This window comes from Battus philenor, unplaced genomic scaffold, assembly GCF_028537555.1.
Source record: "Battus philenor isolate CCGP_79_NKW_IND1 unplaced genomic scaffold, ilBatPhil1.0.hap1 SCAF_3, whole genome shotgun sequence".
NCBI classification, from domain to species: domain Eukaryota; kingdom Metazoa; phylum Arthropoda; class Insecta; order Lepidoptera; family Papilionidae; genus Battus; species Battus philenor.
In genome coordinates this window covers 8,860,612-8,880,515 of record NW_027181693.1, presented here as the reverse complement: position 1 = coordinate 8,880,515, position 19,904 = coordinate 8,860,612, and the positions used below count along the sequence as shown (strand labels likewise).

Sequence of the window (19,904 nt, the reverse complement as noted above, 5' to 3'; positions counted from 1 at the left end):
AGGCAATTAATAACTCTTAAGAGAGCCTCTTGAAAAACAATAAATTACAATTGTCAAATACCCGTAACTATGATGAGAACTAGAGAGAATTCTTTGTACTCTTCCGTAGATGCACAATTTGAAACATTATTAAATTCATTCAATTATAATATAATTAAAATTAAACACTGTAAATAAAGTTATTACTTCTAAATAACTTAGTTTATGTAAAAGAAAAAAAAATATTTAATAATATTTCTGGGGTAGTTCAAATCTATATTGTGGTTTATCATAATGGTATCCTGGAGATGGTTGCGGTTGCGGCTGAGGAACTGGCGCTGGCTGTGGTATAGGAGCTGGAACCGGTTGCGAAGCAATCGGAACTTGTGGTGGAGTTATTATTACAGCATCATCAGTAATCGCCACTTCCCTGCTGAAAGGTGTTTGCTGGCGGAAACCAGCTTGGTACAATTGCGCCTGATTTGGGACGTCGTATTGCGTTTGCGAATTAATATAATTCGGTACACCATATTCCGATGGTAGTTCCATGCGTCCGAACATGTTGCCTAAGAATGGAAATTTATTGGTCAAAGTTGCCCAGAATCCCGTCCCACCGACCTGGTTACTTCCTTGCCCATTTCCCCAAAAAAGCCGCTGAGACTGTTCTTGATCAAAATTGCTCCTTATTGGATATGGATCATTCGGTCCGGTATAGTATGGTAGGTCTCTTTGTATATTGTAACCTATAGAATTACCTGAAAAAATTAATCCAAACACACATTAATTCTAAAAAAATGATTAGTTAGTAATAACCATTTCTAAAGGGTCTTTATAATTAAATTTAATAAACTGTTATGATTGAGAAAAGTAATTGTTATAGCCGTGATAAGCCTTATGTTTTTTAATTAAGATGTATAGAGAATACGGGTGTCAAATATTAATGTTAGATGTGCCACGTACCAACGAACCCGCACAAGAACAGAACGGTAGTAGTATACATTTTTGCACGCTTTGCTGAACTCCAACTGCGTGACATTGTTGCTCGTCTTTGCCTTTATACCTCTTCGTATTTGTTCCTAAAAGTGGGCCTTGAAGTACAAATTCTCGTAACCCAATATTGAAAGTGTGAGGTAATGGCGCGGCTGCGGCTCACCCAGCGGCCGGTGGACAATAGGCACGACATCTAGGTGACTCGTGCGTCGCTTACATACACAGGCTGCGCTAAAATCTCATCCGATTGTCCCTTAACTTAGCAGCTGTTGTTATTAGGTAATTTGGGTAATTAATTTTATACTTTTACTATTTAGTCATGTTCATTATCATTAACATAGGTCCAATGTATTTTCGCGATGTGCAGGTGAACCGTTACATGCACGGGCTTAGTTATACATAGTTGCACAGTATGCAGCGCGGACAACAATCGTAAAGACGTTGCGATTGTATTACGTTGGACATTTGCATATTTTGGGAGTAAACAGAATATGTCCTACTACTTATTTTGTTGGTTGTGCAATAAAATGGCCTATCGATTATTCTATACGTATTTTTCTTACAATACAATATGTGCACTGTTTGGCAACATGCCATTGCTGTTTAAATAATCGTATAGATTGATTGTCTTGTATTGCGATCGCTAATCCGTCTTTTGACACTCCATTAAAAAAAATCTTTACAACTCATATACTACTATTTCCTAGAGACTGACTCAGTTTTCACAGGATTGTAAATGGTCAAAACTCTTTTCACGCGTAGAAAGAGAGATGTATATAAATATTATTATTTAAGTATTATAATTAACATAATTATGTACTTGGCATTATAAAAGCATGGAAGTAAATAAATTAACTGAAAAAATAAATTTTGGACCATCCTGTGAAGTATAAAGTTTGGTGAAAAATGCACTCATACGTGCGTGCGTGTTTACTCAACATAATCGGCATTATTCATAAGATAACAAGTATTTGCCTTCAACAGTTGTCACGGTATCGTAGTCTGCGGAGGCGAAGTAGTACTTTGCGAAACGTTGCCCAACCTCGAGCTTTAGTCGGCATCGGCACCTACGGAATAATTCTGAATAGTCCAGATAAGAAAGATTGAAACGTTTTGTATTGTTTACAAAAGTGACCGTGTATGGTTTGTAATTCTTCAATCTTATCGATTTCCTTTACCACCCATCTTTACACTAGTATAATCCTATGATTTAAATAAATACGGATTTGAAATGGTTTATAACAACCTTAAAGAACTTATTATAATCTTAATAACATTACATTACATTTTAGAAATAAACATAAAACCAACCGATATATAACCAATAAATGTAACCTTTTAAAGACAAAACCCATATAATATATGTATAACACCTGCATCGACGTTGTTAAATGCTAAACATAATATGTTAATCGCGTTAAGCGTCGAAAGTTGCGCAGTCGCGTGGTCAGAAGTGCGATTGCGTTGCATATTATTGGCAGCCTTTGCAGTGTTAATTTGTGTTTAAAAATGTACAGATTTGTCAAAACATTTATCAAGTGTGATATCTAATCTCCCGATCAATCCAGCGTAAAGGTCAATTCTAATTTGGAAAAGCTATCACGTAACCTTCGATGTATTCCAAGTTGACATAGATTTACGAGTTTAATTTTAATTTATAGGTAACATTAAAAAGGAAACAAGATTACATTATAATCAATATTTCACAATATTTCTACAAGATACATCCCAGAGGAGGCCCTGTGGTTTGCAAATTTACGGATGTCACATATCTTGTATTCTAGGCCATAGAATCCTAGCCTAGATTCTATTAAATGTGTATCATATTAAGTGTGTGTTTGTCAAAATGACGTACAATTTACATAATATTCCCCTTTTCGACACCAATCCTGTGATTCACACGCGTAAACTATGCTCCTTAAGCTCTGGGTACGACACTTTGTTATAATATCTGTTCGAAAGGTTTGTGTATTATTTTCCTCATTAACATACTGAAATAGTTTCATGGATTTCTATTTACACAATTTGATTTAGAGTAGACATCCAGTTCCAGTATTCATTGTAATTCTACAGCCCATGTGCTCCCTTAAGCTAACTTATTTAATAACGCGCAGAACTGATGTTCGCTGGGGCTTTTTTTTTCTGGACCAGAGACCACGACCCAACAAGCGCAGCTTAGACCGTGAATGAATGAAAACCATCCGGTAATAGGCGATGATGATATTTAATGATTGGTGGCACTTGCCGGCATCTGTCAATCATCGAGAAAGTTCGCTAGGATTCTCCACGCGTATAATTCCGATTTAATAGAGCTTACAACCACAGCATCATCTTGATTGTACATAAGTAAACGCTACTGTAGCCAAACCCTGACTCCAATCACCTCGTGTGTAACATCAAATTCAGCAGTCACACATCGTCAGATCTTTCGCAACTCCGTCCAAATTTTATTCATTAAATAGGTGCGTAAAAATTCATTTTACCAGCCTATGTCAAGAAGGCGGGGATTTCACTTTATAAAATTGATATCATACATTAATGCATGATTGTTATTGATTATACTGAGTAGGTAGATGGAAGAATCGCTCGTTTGAAGTAGCGGTGCTCTGGGCATCGCTCGTGCAACGGACGGCCGTTGGGGCTTAAAAGTTCTCGAGTTGCGAGCATGAGCCGATGGATGCGGTGCATGGAGGCCGCCCGGTTACTATAATTAGAATTTGTTTTAATAATTAAGCTAAACGTTTGTTATTAAAAATATAAAAGTCATGTTATTTGGATTTTATTGAAGTTTACACTTAGTGGTCTCTCGTTGTGTTGGTCCCATAACGTTGCACATAATCAAGTTTTTTTTGTTGAACTATCATAACGTAGTCACAATGGTCGCGGACGCAGCCAGAATTCATAATCTCCGAATTCCCAATGCAAAAACGTGTTGCATATATTCAATTTGTAGTATTAATAAAATGAACGACATTAAAAGAATCTTTCTAATTGAATACTGTTATTTTGTTTTCTTATTACTATAATACATAGTAATTTAATGAAAATATTCATCGAATAGATATCTATCGAATAGAAATCATTTATATTGTTCAATAATTACGATACAAATAAGGATTTGTTTAATAGTACTTGATATTAATTTTGGCATAACAGGTTAGTCGAGGTATTTAATTTAATTATTAACAATATATTGGTAAGATAAAATTCAACTAAGCACTTTCTTCTCATCTCGCTTATTAATAGTGATAGACGGTACTGCTTTTTTAGCGAAGCAATGCAGAAGAACAAAGATGAGAGAGAGAGAGAGAGCGTTAAGCGTCAGGGCTCTGGTCGTCCACTATAGTTCTATGTAAACCGCTGTCCGCGTCTTAGCAAAGTGCGGCCAGGTGGGGAGGGAGGCGGTGGGTTTTAATAACATTATCGACGCCGCATTGCACATTGACAGCAGCCTGACGGAACGGAGCGGCAAACACTTCCGCGCGCAGATCTAAGCGCAGACAGCGTACAACGGTTGCGAATAACGAACTATTCTGATGTTGCTTTAGTATTAAAGTGCAACGAGTAGTCTAGTCTACAAATTTAGGTCTAAGAATTTTAATAGTTGCGATTTATCGCCAATAGTTACTATAATGGCCTGCTGTTTTACCACTACAGCGTAAAATTATTATAAACTGCCAATTATTAATTTTATTATTTTTACATCCATCCATATAATATCAACAAATTAATTTCTTTAATAATTAAGTCACAAGATCTAATGAAATATATATGTAACAATTTGATGATTGTTTATATTAAACCAAATTTTTACAAGTAGCACATTAATTTTATAAATTTATTGGTTTAAGTTTTTTTGTAAGAAATTTCGTAATACTATGATAGGCTTTTAAAAAATTTAAAAATAAGAAATTAAAAACAACTTTTTTTAAAAAGAATTCTTAATCGAATACGGTATGCAATAATAAGTGCAATACAAAATACACTATTATACGACAGATTTCTAGGCTAAGCGTAACGTCTGATAATTTCGATAGCACAACAAATGAGGAGAATTCTATTGTAAGTCTATAAAATTTTATTGTAATTAAATATACGTTACAGATCGCTTGATTTATCTTATTATAATATCTCCTTTAAAATTTGAAATATTTATTGGTATTTATTAAGCATTTATCTGAATTTATAAATTGATTTAGACTGTAAATATTTTGATCGACTGATATTTATATATAAACCAATCTTTTACATATTATCATCAAATTATCTATTATCATTGAAATATTAAAAATGTATTTAATATTACTACTATTCATCTACTTCATAAAATTAATATCAAAGTCACAATCCAAGCCTTGGTTTATCCTTTTTTATAACTAGTATTATATTTTGTTAAGTTATATTTTAATAGTTAGCTACGAAGGTCAGTAGGTTCATGGCCAACAAACTCAGGTGTTCATTACTGTGGAACTTACAATCTACACTAAGCGTACGTGGACCTTCCGCTGATTAATATTATTGACATACAGATATTTTCACCTATATTTTATTTTTAATTTGTTAAAGAGCTTTAATCTTTGGTTTTTTAATTTACTTTTAAAAGGTAAAAGATGAGAACACCGACTTTATTTAACTAGGTATTATCTTTTAAGTGTTGATTTTATAATGTAATGAAATAACTTGCATTTAAGACAAGAAACTACATAGTGTTTTGATAAAATTTCGATATCAGCAAAAAAAGTATTTCTACGATACACAGGCCTATTAAAGTTGAGTTTATATTTCTATAATAACATTAAAATAGTTGAAACTTCAGCAGTTCTTATTGACGACTTATTAGATAATTTATTAATAAATGAACATAATATAAAATTATTATAAATCTATTGCAAATTGATTTTTTTTATCTTTTTAAACTTAATGACTGGGCATACGTTTAACCGAATCTATAGTTCAAGGATATATTATACTTGGTGTATCTACTACCAACAACAAAGACAACCTTTGAATGCATATAGAATTTCATATAAATATTACATAGTGACAGATTAAAATAATTTATAGAAAAACAAACTAAAAATTTAAAAGGAATCAAATTCCGAGCGTATCAATTAAATTCTTTTCTTTTTCGTTAACATTGTTGGCCTTGGATAAATTTTAGAGAATGGTATTGAAAAAAAAGAATACATGATTTTACAATTTTATGTGTCTAAACTGATAACTATGAAATCCGGGGTCGTGTTCAAGGTCTGTCATGTTGTACGAATAAAATCGGGGGAATGTGAATACTTTACATTTATGAAGATTAAATGAATCGTGCAACATGCGAATGCAATGGTAAAAAAGGAAAATTAATGTACATAGTTTCATAGTCAAATATTTGTGCTCAATGGCAATTTACGCCAAACAGTATGACGTATAATATTTATTTCATATGGAAACTATTAGTCAAACTTTTATATTTTAATGTGTAAGTAGCCAAAACTGTTTCCTTTAGTCACATCTATAGATACTTTTAAAGCCTATGATAAGAGTGGATGAACAGGAGTATTCATTCTTTTAGTAAAATAAGGTTAACTTATGTTTAAATGTTTAAAATTTTAATCATTATGTTTTTTGAATTGATATGTTTCCCATATTCGTTATGTTATTCATATAAATATAATATTTTGTTTGACGTCAGTGTTTTTTTCTTTCGTCAAATAGAGCAGATATTTAGAAGTATGTGAGGTATCGTAACTTTAAAATTAGATTAAAGGGGTCGACCACTTTAACTACTTCGTTACTAGAAACATGGATAAGCTGGTCATACTTCTTCCTGTAAGTTTGAGAAAGAATTGTATTACTACTGTATTAAACATGTTGTAAAAGTGAGACAAAATTGCCATCTAAGTTTATTGAGCGCTCTTATAGGATCACAGCGCACTTGGGACCCTCGTAGTTTAAGTTGAAGGATGCCATTATAGTCTCTAAAAATATGGTAAATGAATATATTTTATCAGCGGACGAGCGGAAAAACAGTTACAAGTAGTAATTTGTGTGTTCAAAATTAATTAAAATTTTGTACTGCATTGTAATGCACAGAATGATTCACGTATAATTAGGAGAATACCTGTTTCGTCTTTGCGGCTATCTTTGTATTAGCTACTTGTCGACTAAATATTTAAAACAAGTTTCTATTAAAACATCTAAGATTCTTCTCTACCTATCCTTGTAGCTCATAAGTACTGGGAATGACCTTGACGACCTTTGTTCAAATAGTGAATGGACGTGAACTCAACACACAAAGAAATTCACTACTTCCGTTATTAAAATACGTTACATTGAAACATTGTCAAAATTCGGCTACTTTTTAGTACAATGTCCAGTTATTTAGGGTGTATAAAGTGATTGTTTACACATGTAAAATGCTTTAAAGTGTAAATGCTCTTACACATATTTACAATCACCCTATACAAAGTGATCATTTTTAATATATTTAAAAATTTTATTTAAATCCAATGAAGTAGACAAATAACTTCTGGAAGTAGAGTCTGCAAGGGCAGATAGTACACAATAATTAACTTTAACATATAGTGATCCAAATTAAGAAAAGACCTTCTGTTACTATATTGATATTACGTCATTTATGATTTATCAAAACATTTTTAGATATGGTGTTCCAAATTTAGCTTAACAACCAATACATGTATTCTTTTTAAGTTCTTTTAAACTCTTTTAATTTTGATTGTGATACCGTAAAGTGAAACCTAAAAGTAAATGTCTCGTTTTAAGTTCTAGTCAAATAGTTGTAAAAAAGTTAGGAGTCAGAGCATTACTCACTTGCAAACGGTTTTGTTCTTTTTTTATTAACAAGTCTTTATCACACGTCGATCAGGAAGAATATATATTAGGAACTATTAGATCTTGAAACTACTTATATGTATTTCTTTAGTTGTAATAATCATCTCCTTTTAATCAAACGTGCTAGTTACACTTGCTGGTTTTATATTATTAATTGTATTTTGTAAATACATTGTAAACAAAATGTTAAATATACTTTGCAAACTAATTAAAAAATTAACAAAACTTCGATATAACATCCTTGCTAAAGATTTTCTTAATATGAATTTTCTTGAAACTGGAGGAAATTCTAAACTGCATTTGACATTCATTACCAAGTTATTAAATGTTCTTGATATTTGTAAATAAGTAATTTGTAAGTTTACCTTCTATACATAAATAAATTTCATCACCTACATAAATAAACCATAAATCGGCAAGCGCAGCGTGGAACGGCGACCCACGAAGTTAACAAATGACCTAATCAAGGTCGTCGGAAGACGTTGAATGCAGGGTGCTTCCCACTGTTCCCATTAGAAATCTATAGAAGAGGCCCATTTCCAGTAGTGAACGTCAGCAGGATTCGATAATGTTTAGGTAGATGCTTTTTTGCTGAGCACTGGTATATTGATACATATATTTCAAGCATAACTATTACGCTATAGGAAGAGCTGTGTATAATAATATTACGGAAAAGGTACAATGAACTTCAGTTATATGATATAACTCGACGGTCGACACAGTAAAATAGTAAGCTAAGATTGATTATAATGAGCGGTCAGCTAAAAATATAGTGTGTCTCTGCTTTCCGTACGATAAATATTATTGACTAATACAGGTGTTTAAAAGATCACACGGAAAATGACATCAGTTCATAAATTATTTATATTTTTAATTTCGAAAACTGATACTGCCTTTAAATAAATGTCGATTTTTTTTTTGGTTTTATAGGTAATGGGTAATTTTATTACATTCATATAGGTAATAATTCGATAAAAGAAACTACTCCATACCAGACTGTATATGGGGGTCTTTATTATCCTACACGGCAAAACGTATTTCGAGTGACTCTCGGACCCTTACATCCATTCATTTCTTGGAGATTGCAGCTTGGTCCTAAGCGACCTCAGAGCTTGGCGGTATCTGGGGCTTCGAAACAAGTAATGCAACGGCCTCAGCTGTCACTCCTAGCGGAACTCTCGAGCTTGCTTGCTGTTAAAATGTTTAGGAAAAACGTCTTCAGCACTCTGCATCCTTGAACCAGGTTTAACAACGGGTAATACGTGACATAAAAAGGTAAAGCACATAAACGTGTCTTTCTTAGGAAAAATTTACGAGTAGAGTAATTACAAACATTATTTTCTAAAATTACAACAAATATTCTTTTGACTAAGTAAAAGAATAAATTTTCCTTGGTTTAATTAATTTGTTTAAATAATTAAACATTAAACAGTATAACAGTTTAAATAAGTATGAAGTTTAGTAAAATGTTAGAGCATTATAAACTGTATTAGATGTTGATTAACAAGCTATTTCAGAAATATACTTGAGATGTATTATCAAACAATTTGTGAGTTTACATGCTCTATGTAGGTATATTTCATCATTTATTTGGGTACTCGCTGGGGTTGCCGCTATTCGACACGGATCTTTCTTTTACCAGCTGCGAGGCACGACAGCGTTTTATAGTTTTTACAATTTTTGTTACACAATTTTCACTCATGGGTAAATACAACTAAAATTTATACATAACAATAAAATTTGTAAGTTTTATTCAATTATATATTAGTTGGTACATTATTTTATTTCAAGTCGCCCAAGCACTACAGACCGTTAAATGCCTTGAGATTTAGGACAATGTGCCGGGCCAACTCATCAAAAGATTCTGCAGTACATTTTATCTTGAGAAGGTCCGGTAAGTTGAACGGAGGTATATTAAGGTTTTCACATAAGGTCACGTAGTTATGTCTTTTGGATTTGAATCGGGAGTAGTGTCTGAATAAGTGATGAAGAGTCTGTACTGAGGAGTCGTCACATGGGCAAGACTCATTATCGATTATTTTAAAACGGTGCAGGTACTGCTTGCCGTACCCGTGACCGCTTAGTAGTTGTGTGAGATGGAAAGATGTCTTGATGAGTTTTTGCAGTTTGTTTATGTCGATGAGTTTCGAAAGGAGTCCTATGGTATGTCGACCCTGAGCCGAGCTCTCGTATCTAACCTGCCAAATGCGGTTGTGTTCAGAGCGGATTGTGCTCTTCACGAAACTCATTGGGAAGTAAACATAAGCCGGTGTAGAGTGCAATGCGGCAGCGCTTTTTGTTGCCAAGTCGGCTGCTTCGTTACCGACGACGCCTGTGTGACTTTTGACCCAGGTAAAGTGTAATGTAGCTGACGCGCGTGCGTGTATCAGAGTGTGAATTAGTGTGACGATGGGGAGGGTGTTGCTTCTATTCTGTAGTGCGGCGATGGCCGATTGTGAGTCCGTGTGAATAATTGTGTATGTGTTCGTGTGTGTTGAACTGGCCCACGAGCAGGCTTTCAAAATGGCGAGGAGCTCGGCTTTAAAATAAGGATTAGATAGAATAAAACAGGGTTATTGCAGTAAAGATATTTAATGTTAACGTTTTACCCATTTACGATTTTATAGATGTATAAACAAAAACTTCGGCTAGTTCACAAGCCACTAAAATTATTTGTAATCCTTTTGTGATCATATTTCGTGTCTTCAAATGCTTCGTTATGTATATTTAAGTTTCAAGGGCGTAGTGGAATAAATATATTTAAAGTTTAAAATATTTTTTTACCTGAAATCAAATCGAAAAAGTATTAGTTAATTTACAGTGACATGTTATAGAATAGTATCGAATAAAGTTATATAATATCAAATGTATTAAAAATTAAATAATTTTTTTATTAATTTCTTTCATTTTATTTTAGATTATAAGCAAGACCTGCTATGACCTGACTATAGGCAAGCCTGTTCCATAATAAATCTACAGGCACCACAAGCGGAACGATTATAGTACACGCTTAAACGTTTTGGTTTGGTAAAGTAATAAAATCTTCAACTCTTGAGTAATTTGTATGGTATTGTAGAGATAACTGATTTTTTAATATGAAAATTTTCATTTTTTAATTTCGGTTTTCTAACATTAGTCACCCAAAAAAATGTCAGAATTATATATCAACCTACCAGTACTTGTGTTGAGTCCGGACGAAGCGTGCCCTGTAGCTGATCCAGATACGAAAGGTCGTTCGAAGGCCAATGTAATAGGTTTAGATGCCGTTAATTCTTTCGCCGATGTACTCGATTTAAATCCATTTAATACTCCGAATTGTCCACTAAAGGAATTTGTATTTTGTGAAACCCCATTCACGTTACTAACATCTTTGTTAATGTGGTGCTGGTTATAATTGTCTTCATTGTTTTTATTTAATTTTTCAGAATTAGCGTTAACTGCTGCAATAGTGTTGGTAGAAGATAAAGCGTTAGGCAAAGGGTTATGTACATAGCCCGAATGAGTTCCAATTTGAGCTAAGTTACCGTGGAATCCGGCACTTTGCTCAATAAGAGGTTGTTTATTGTGAACAACGTGACTACCGCTACCATGTTTGTTATTGTCGTTTGGTAACCATATACCGGGAGGTCCGCCAAATCCACCGGAATAATGATGTGACTCTACAGCAACTTTTCCGCCGTTATTAGCAACTGATGTGCTTTTATTAAAACTATTTGGATAATTTTGAAGTTGGTTAAACGGTTTGTAGCCATTCGGATTTAATATACCAGATGGTCCGCCAAAACCTCCAGTATATGTAGGACGAACAGTAATACCGTTTGCCTCACTGGATATTTTTATGTTTGGTTTTGACAACAGGGACGAGGCGTGTTGGGCGTTGAATGTCCAAGATTCTTGATTTGATGATTTCTTTATATCGTACACAGATTCGTCACGTTCTGACTGAATTATTCCAATTGACGGATCAACCGCAGGACCTACTTTTTGCGGATTTCCGAATGAAAGACTGGGGACTGCAGATGCTGTGTTAGGTTTATGTATTATTTGGGTAGTGAAAGGTACTTTACTCGGAATACCTGATAAGTTAGATTCAAATTTCGTTTCAGCGTCGCTCCCTTTATTACTAGGTTTAAAGGAAGTTGTAGAAACAGAATCCGTAGCAAGTATTTGAGTAATAGAGGAAGAGGGTAAACTAGTAGATTTTTTATCAAAATCTGGCTGTTCGTGGTATTCATCAGACAATGGTTGCTTTTGGCTGGTACTAATATCCAAGCTGGGTTTAGATTGATACGTAGGTAACACCAAAGAAGATAGAGTAGAAGCTCTGTCTTCCGGCAAACTATCAGCAGTATGTAGTTTGTTTTGAGTTGTAAATTGAGTGTCTGAATTATCCTCATTTGAAAAACCTGATGCACTGGAAGATGGCATTTCTAGAGACAATTGAGATGTTTGTTGAAAATCCACAGAGTATTCTTTAATTTGTCCCGTAAAAGGTGGTAAATTGGTATTTGTTGAGATAGATAGAGGATTTTCAGTGCTGGAAGGACTAATAACTGTTTGTGATTCTACGTTCCAAAGTTTGTGTAAGTCATTCTTAGGTGTTGTAGAAACTACTTTTTGCGTATCAAAATATTCGGTATGAAAAAGGCTCTCTGTAGTCGACTTATAAGTTTCGCTCAAAGTGGTGGGTTTTAGTGTAGTTTGAACTTTAGAACCCTGTAAAAGAGATATAGTTGTTGGTTTGGGAAAGTTAGCATAAGATGGAAATACATTTAAATAAACAGATTGTTCTCGATTTGTATCAGAAACACTATTGCTTGGTTTCGATTTCTCAAATGAGGCAAATGGTTTAATAGTAGTAGGGACATAGGCGTCTTTAATTTGCTTTGGACTAGAAGTAAATTTCTCAAAGGGTTTGAGGGTTGTCGGTTGTCCTGTATATACCCAATTAAATGTTGGTTTATATTGTCCTACTGGCGTAGAAATGTACTGATTTATTGAGCCAAGTTTGGGCTGATCTGTTGCAGTAGGATTGTACTGGCCTATTGAGCTTTGTTGATAGTGACCCGTTGTAGTAGGTTTGTACTGACCAGATGAAAAAGAATTGTATTGACCCGAAGAGAAAGGTTTATATTGATTTAAAAATTGATTGTTTTGTTTTGTTCTGTTAGAAAATCCAACTCCAAAATTGGAACCGTAACCAAAATTAGTGTACGACGAAGTAAAACCTGGATAAGTATAGCTATGTGGTTTGGCCCCTATAAATGGGGAATAGGTATTTGAATACCACGGCTTATTTTGAATAATAGGTTGAACTGTGGATGAACTGCTACTAAAAACAGGTCTGCTTGTTGTAGAAACTGAATTGTCGATGGCCTGATTTGTTGGTTTAAACGGGGATGGTGTTACAGAAAAAACTACGCCTTCGCTTAGTTGTTGAACCGGTTTTTCTGGCTTAGATTTAGGATATACTGTACTTGATTCTGGCACAGTGTTATACTTGGACTCCTTAGGATTAGTTCCAGTGCTTTGTTGGACGTTATTCGGGGGCGTAGCAGTGGTTGTATGTGATTTTTCTGCGGTTGGAATGTTAGAGGATACAGAAATACTGGTGGGTTTATAAATTTCATTTGTAGGCTTTAAAGGTGGAAAATTTTTGTGAGTAGTACCAAAATTGCTAGTTTCTTTTGAATTGTCACTTCCGGATACAAAACTGAATCTGGAACTTGACAATGGAAAACCAGTAGCACCAAAATATGATTGGCTAATGGGTTTAACAGCTCCCGTTAATGTTCCATAAGTATTTAAGTAAGTTGGTGTTTTGGCAGTTGTAGTAACGTCTGAGGATATTGTTGTGAATTTAGATTGAGGTTTTCCAGGCAATGAGTTATAATTAAATAAAAATTCAGCATTAGACACAGGATGAGCAAAATTAATACCAGAACTTTCAAACGAAGGTTTGACTGATGATTGTTGAGATAGGTTTGTCAAAGTAGAGGGAGTAGCTGTTCCTGCACTATTAGATAGGTTTGGTGTAAAATGAGATTGCGTTTTAACAGGTTTTAAATTGGAATCAAACGATGATAAAATATTTACAGTAGTAAAGGCGGCAGTACTACTAGATTCAGAGGAGACCTTTTGCGATTCTGTGGACACAGCATAATCTTGTACTTTTAAAGGATATTTGGATTGGAAATTCTCGGCGTGTTTTGGATCCTTTAAAGGCGTATAAGTGATTGAAGTACTTTCTAAAGATGGCTTTAATTCCAAAGAACCTGTAGTAGTTTGTTTTGAAGAATTATAATGAGAAAGTGGGTTTCTAGATTCCGGTGTTAAAGTTTGACTTATTGCTTGAATAGTTTCGAAAGAGCCAGAAGAAACTAAAGGTTTTGTCGGTGCGTTTGAAGAACCATAATTGTTAGTTACGGATGGTACTGCACTCGTTGGAGTATATCCAGAACTAATTTTATATTTCTCATCTAAGAGAGAAGTTGTAGATTGTGCCGTTTCCTCAGTAGCAACTGACGGCCCACTCTCAAATAACTCTTTTGATGTTTCATACTGTCCAACTTTTGCAGTGGTAGTAAATTCGGGGCTACCATATTGTGATTGGCTGACTGTAGGTTTGAATGTGTTAGCTCCTTGGCTGAATACAGTACTTCCAGGTTGTTTATATGAGGTCTGAGTAACTTGTTTATGCTCTGTGACACCAATGTTACTATTTGTTTTAGACGGTACTGCACTCGATAAAGTATATCCAGAAGTAAACTTGTATTTATCATCTGAGAGAGAAGCTGTAGATTGCGAATTTTCCTCAGTAGCAACGAATTGCCCGCTCTCAAATGTTTCTTTTGATGTTTCATACTGTCCAACTTTTTCAGTGGTAGTAAATTCGGGGCTACCATATTGTGATTGGCTGACTGTAGGTTTGAATGTGTTAGCTCCTAGGCTGAATACAGTACTTCCAGGTGGTTTATATGAGGTCTGAGTAACTTGTTTATGGTCTGAGGCACCAATGTTACTATTTGTTTTAGACGGTACTGCACTCGATAAAGTATATCCAGAAGTAAACTTATATTTATCATCTGAGAGAGAAGCTGTAGATTGCGAATTTTCCTCAGTAGCAACGAATTGCCCGCTCTCAAATGTTTCTTTTGATGTTTCATACTGTCCAACTTTTTCAGTGGTAGTAAATTCGGGGCTACCATATTGTGATTGGCTGAATGTAGGTTTGAATGTGTTAGCTCCTTGGCTGAATACAGTACTTCCAGGTTGTTTATATGAGGTCTGAGTAACTTGTTTATGCTCTGTGACACTAATGTCACTATTTGTTTTAGACGGTACTGCACTCGATAAAGTATATCCAGAAGTAAACTTGTATTTATCATCTGAGAGAGAAGCTGTAGATTGCGAATTTTCCTCAGTAGCAACGAATTGCCCGCTCTCAAATGTTTCTTTTGATGTTTCATACTGTCCAACTTTTTCAGTGGTAGTAAATTCGGGGCTACCATATTGTGATTGGCTGACTGTAGGTTTGAATGTGTTAGCTCCTAGGCTGAATACAGTACTTCCAGGTTGTTTATATGAGGTCTGAGCAATTTGTTTATGGTCTGAGGCACCAATGTTACTATTTGTTTTAGACGGTACTGCACTCGATAAAGTATATCCAGAAGTAAACTTGTATTTATCATCTGAGAGAGAAGCTGTAGATTGCGAATTTTCCTCAGTAGCAACGAATTGCCCGCTCTCAAATGTTTCTTTTGATGTTTCATACTGTCCAACTTTTTCAGTGGTAGTAAATTCGGGGCTACCATATTGTGATTGGCTGACTGTAGGTTTGAAAGTGTTAGTTCCTAGGCTGAATACAGTACTTCCAGGTTGTTTATATGAGGTCTGAGTAACTTGTTTATAGTCTGATGCACCAATATTACTATTAGTTTTAGACGGTACTGCACTCGATAAAGTATATCCAGAAGTAAACTTGTATTTATCATCTGAGAGAGAAGCTGTAGATTGCGACGTTTCTTTGGTAGCAACGAATTGCCCGCTCTCAAATGTTTCTTTTGATGTTTCATACTGTCCAACTTTTTCAGTGGTAGTAAATTTGGGGCTACCATATTGTGATTGGCTGAATGTAGGTTTGAATGTGTTAGCTCCTTGGCTGAATACAGTACTTCCAGGTTGTTTATATGAGGTCTGAGTAACTTGTTTATGCTCTGTGACACTAATGTCACTATTTGTTTTAGACGGTACTGCACTCGATAAAGTATATCCAGAAGTAAACTTGTATTTATCATCTGAGAGAGAAGCTGTAGATTGCGACGTTTCCTCAGTAGCAACTGACTGCCCGCTCTCAAATGTTTCTTTTGATGTTTCATACTGTCCAACTTTTTCAGTGGTAGTAAATTCGGGGCTACCATATTGTGATTGGCTGACTGTAGGTTTGTATGTGTTAGCCCCTAGGCTGAATACAGTACTTCCGGGTTGTTTATATGAGGTCTGAGTAACTTGTTTATGCTCTGTGACACCAATGTTACTATTTGTTTTAGACGGTACTGCACTCGATAAAGTATATCCAGAAGTAAACTTGTATTTATCATCTGAGAGAGAAGCTGTAGATTGCGAATTTTCCTCAGTAGCAACGAATTGCCCGCTCTCAAATGTTTCTTTTGATGTTTCATACTGTCCAACTTTTTCAGTGGTAGTAAATTCGGGGCTACCATATTGTGATTGGCTGACTGTAGGTTTGAATGTGTTAGCTCCTAGGCTGAATACAGTACTTCCAGGTTGTTTATATGAGGTCTGAGTAACTTGTTTATGTTCTGTGACACCAATGTTACTATTTGTTTTAGACGGTACTGCACTCGATAAAGTATATCCAGAAGTAAACTTGTATTTATCATCTGAAAGAGAAGCTGTAGATTGCGACGTTTCCTCAGTAGCAACTGACGGCCCACTTTCAAATGACTCTTTCGATAGTTCATATTGTTCGGCTTTTTCTATAGTAGTAAATTCAGGACTACCAGATAGTGATTGACTGACTGTAGGTTTTAATATCTCAGCTCCTGATCCGAAACCTTCAATATGTAGTTGTTCATTGTTTTGTTTATTTTTATCTAAATTTCCGGGAGTTACATATATTTCGCCATGTTGCACGCCAGTAATTGGAGAGTTGAACGGTTTATCGCTATGATGCGGCCCAATAAATGTTTGATAATTGTTAAATGGTTTTGGAGAATCAAAATCATTTTCTACGGGTTCCTTTGCAGAACTTTCTTTGAGTAAATATGGTACGTTTTCACCGTTTGTCAAGTGCGCTTGAGCGATTTTATGATTTGGCTGCAGATTAGGCAAATCTTTATCTTTAAGTGTTATCCCACTAAACGGTTTTTCGTCATTGATGTTTATATTAGTTTTGTTTTCATTTGAATAAGTTTCGTTTTCAGGTTTAGAAAAAGCACCATGCGAAGAGGAACCTTTGTCGTAAGGGTTTAATATCCCTGGGGGACCCCCAAAGCCCTTATTATATGTCTTTTTTTCTTGTGCAGGAGCATTGGTCGCAATTGCAACATGAGGTTGAGGAAAAGGAGACTCATTACTGACATGTTGACATGGAAAACTTTGCACTTGTGGCTTTTCTTTAGCTTGATTAAGTTGTTCGCTTTCTTTGACGTATGGGTCAAAAGCATATGGTTTAGAATTTTCATGAGAAGGAGCAGAAGAAACGACAGAATCTTTCCCTAAAAATGTTTCACGTTCATGTTCTGTCGCATATGGTTTATATTGAAACTGTGAGGCGCTGTTAGTATTAAGAAAGTAGCCATTAGCGTTCACGGAATGATGAGATCCAGTGACCGGGGTACTTAAAGAGTCAGCTTTAGATTCGTGTAACAAACTTGCTTGAGGATCTTTAACTGCACTGTGGGGTAGAACTTCAGCTGCGGGAGCAACTGATCCTGAAGAATCATATGCAAACCCATTGTTGTAGTGATATGCACCTGAACTCGAGCTTGCACCTCCTGTGGTGAATCTTGACGTCGAAAATTTCGATGTACTGCCCGGATAATTAGCAGCTGTTGATGCAATTGGATGCACTAGCCCAAATGTTCCAAGAGGGGCGGCCACAGCACCAGCTAAAATGACGTTTCTCATAAGTAAGTCATTTGCATAAAATGTTTAGTTAATAATATTATTAAAATAAGTTAATAACAATAACGAAAAAATTCATATAAAATGTATAAAAATACAACACAAGAAATGGAACTACATACTTTCATTAGTTTTAAAGCTTATTGTGCTCTAATTGTTATGGGAAAAATTTTATTAAAAACGGTTTAAAATATAACGCCGCAAGTATTTATGAAATCCTAATTTACCTAGTCTATACAAACATTCGTAATGTTACGAACATGGTAAGAAAAGGACTAATATTTAGCTACTTCCGCACATGCAGTGGTAGTCGTGCAACAAAGTGCACCGCCCACCAGCCCGCTGATAAATGCGTATGCGGCAAACAATGCGAACCACACAACCGCCACCGTCAAACCACTCAACACGTGTTTCACCCCTCCACGGGGCATCTTCAGGAGTTATGTTACACCGATTAGTGCCAAACACAAAGTGGTGGTTCAATATACTATATGAATAAATAAAAAATCAAAAGATTTGTAACACAATGTGCGATTTGAATTTGAAAACTACAATGTGACAGTTGCTTTATAACTCTTTAATTAAAAATAATATAAATCTGTGAACTCTCAGAACGCGATATTGTCAAAATAATGACTTCTTATAGAGGCTGGCCCATAAATAAATGTCAAAAGGAAATCTGATGATAAGGCGAGTCACCTGGTTAACCTCAGAAAATTTGACAAAAAGTGCTATTCTCATTCAAAATCACAAGGCACTTGTCCTCTACAAATTGAAAAGAAATTATAAAAGTAATCCTTTTTTAATAAGGCTCATAGCAATAAAAATACCTTACAGGATGCATAAAAAATCTATTTACTTTTGTGAATGGCTGTAACTTTAAAAATTATGTACAAAATAAATTTTCTGTAATTAGCCAACACTTACTCTTTTTCTTTATATATATTCTGTATAGATAAACAAAAGAGTTATATTAAAATTACTTTCAAAACTCATTGTACACGGATATTCAAAAAAATGTCTCGTTTATGCCGAAAATATACCAACGCGTCTACAAGAATAAGAATGAGCCCATAATTTTACGCATTCGGTGTTTAAAAAAATTGCTGGCACATTTTTATTTAAAGCTGTCGAAGTCAAATTAAAAAATCCAAAAAAATTCGGCGATTTATATTTGTACCGCGTATTATTCTGAGAGCTTTGTATTTAATATAATTAATATGGTATTGTTATTGGTAGGTATTGTTAACTAATAATTCAAAAAGTAAATTAAAAGTCAAACCTTTGGCTGATGCGCCGCTACCTTTCACACTGAAACTAAAGGGAGTTGCTATCACGAGGTTTGTAAGACCCAGCACCAAAGCGCACGAGAGCTTCATTTTGATGAAGCTTTCCGACTACAATTTTGCTGTGATGCCGTCTGCTTTTATAAAGCGATTTACAAATAAACGCAACTAGCTAAAACCTGTTGTTATTTATTAATAATCCTTAGGTTACACACTAGTTTGATAATATTATCCGCGCTGATGTCAAAAAAGTTCTTTGCGAAAAAATAGCATGGAGAAAAAAAATATTCTTATAAATTATTTATCATGATTTAAACGAGATGTCATAAAATAAGTTTTTATAATAACTCTGTTACACGTGTATTTTTAAAGGATTTTATAATTATTAAAATGGTGACTACATATTATTCAGTGCTGTTTATGATCATTACAATATTATGACAAATTGTTCGTGCTTCTTAATAACAATTTTATGTGGGTAGTAGTTTGTTTTGCAATATTAAAAGCGATTCTTTTAAAAGTCAAATTATTTCTTTCGTAGTAGGAAAGAAAGATTTTTTTGAATTAACATGGCTTATTACAAACGGTTAACATGTTTAATTTAAGACAAGGTTAATAAAAGAAACATCGTTAATCTTTATTCAATGTCATTATAAG

At 34.6% G+C, this 19,904-nt stretch overlaps 2 protein-coding genes across 2 annotated transcripts; both read right to left on the bottom strand.

The window, feature by feature from the left end:
- Positions 1 to 14: 14 nt before the first annotated feature.
- On the bottom strand, positions 15 to 999 carry LOC137927038 (uncharacterized). The gene is made up of 2 exons (XM_068770824.1): positions 940 to 999; positions 15 to 734 (listed from the first exon to the last, which is right to left on the bottom strand). Exons 1-2 carry the CDS (start codon positions 977 to 979, stop codon positions 226 to 228), a joined length of 549 nt encoding a protein of 182 aa, XP_068626925.1. The 5' UTR covers positions 980 to 999; the 3' UTR covers positions 15 to 225.
- A 9,386-nt stretch (positions 1,000 to 10,385) lies between these two features.
- On the bottom strand, positions 10,386 to 19,373 carry LOC137926899 (streptococcal hemagglutinin-like). Its single transcript, XM_068770635.1, has 3 exons — positions 19,244 to 19,373; positions 10,986 to 17,945; positions 10,386 to 10,596 (listed from the first exon to the last, which is right to left on the bottom strand). Exons 1-3 carry the CDS (start codon positions 19,338 to 19,340, stop codon positions 10,580 to 10,582), a joined length of 7,074 nt encoding a protein of 2,357 aa, XP_068626736.1. The 5' UTR covers positions 19,341 to 19,373; the 3' UTR covers positions 10,386 to 10,579.
- Positions 19,374 to 19,904: the final 531 nt, after the last annotated feature.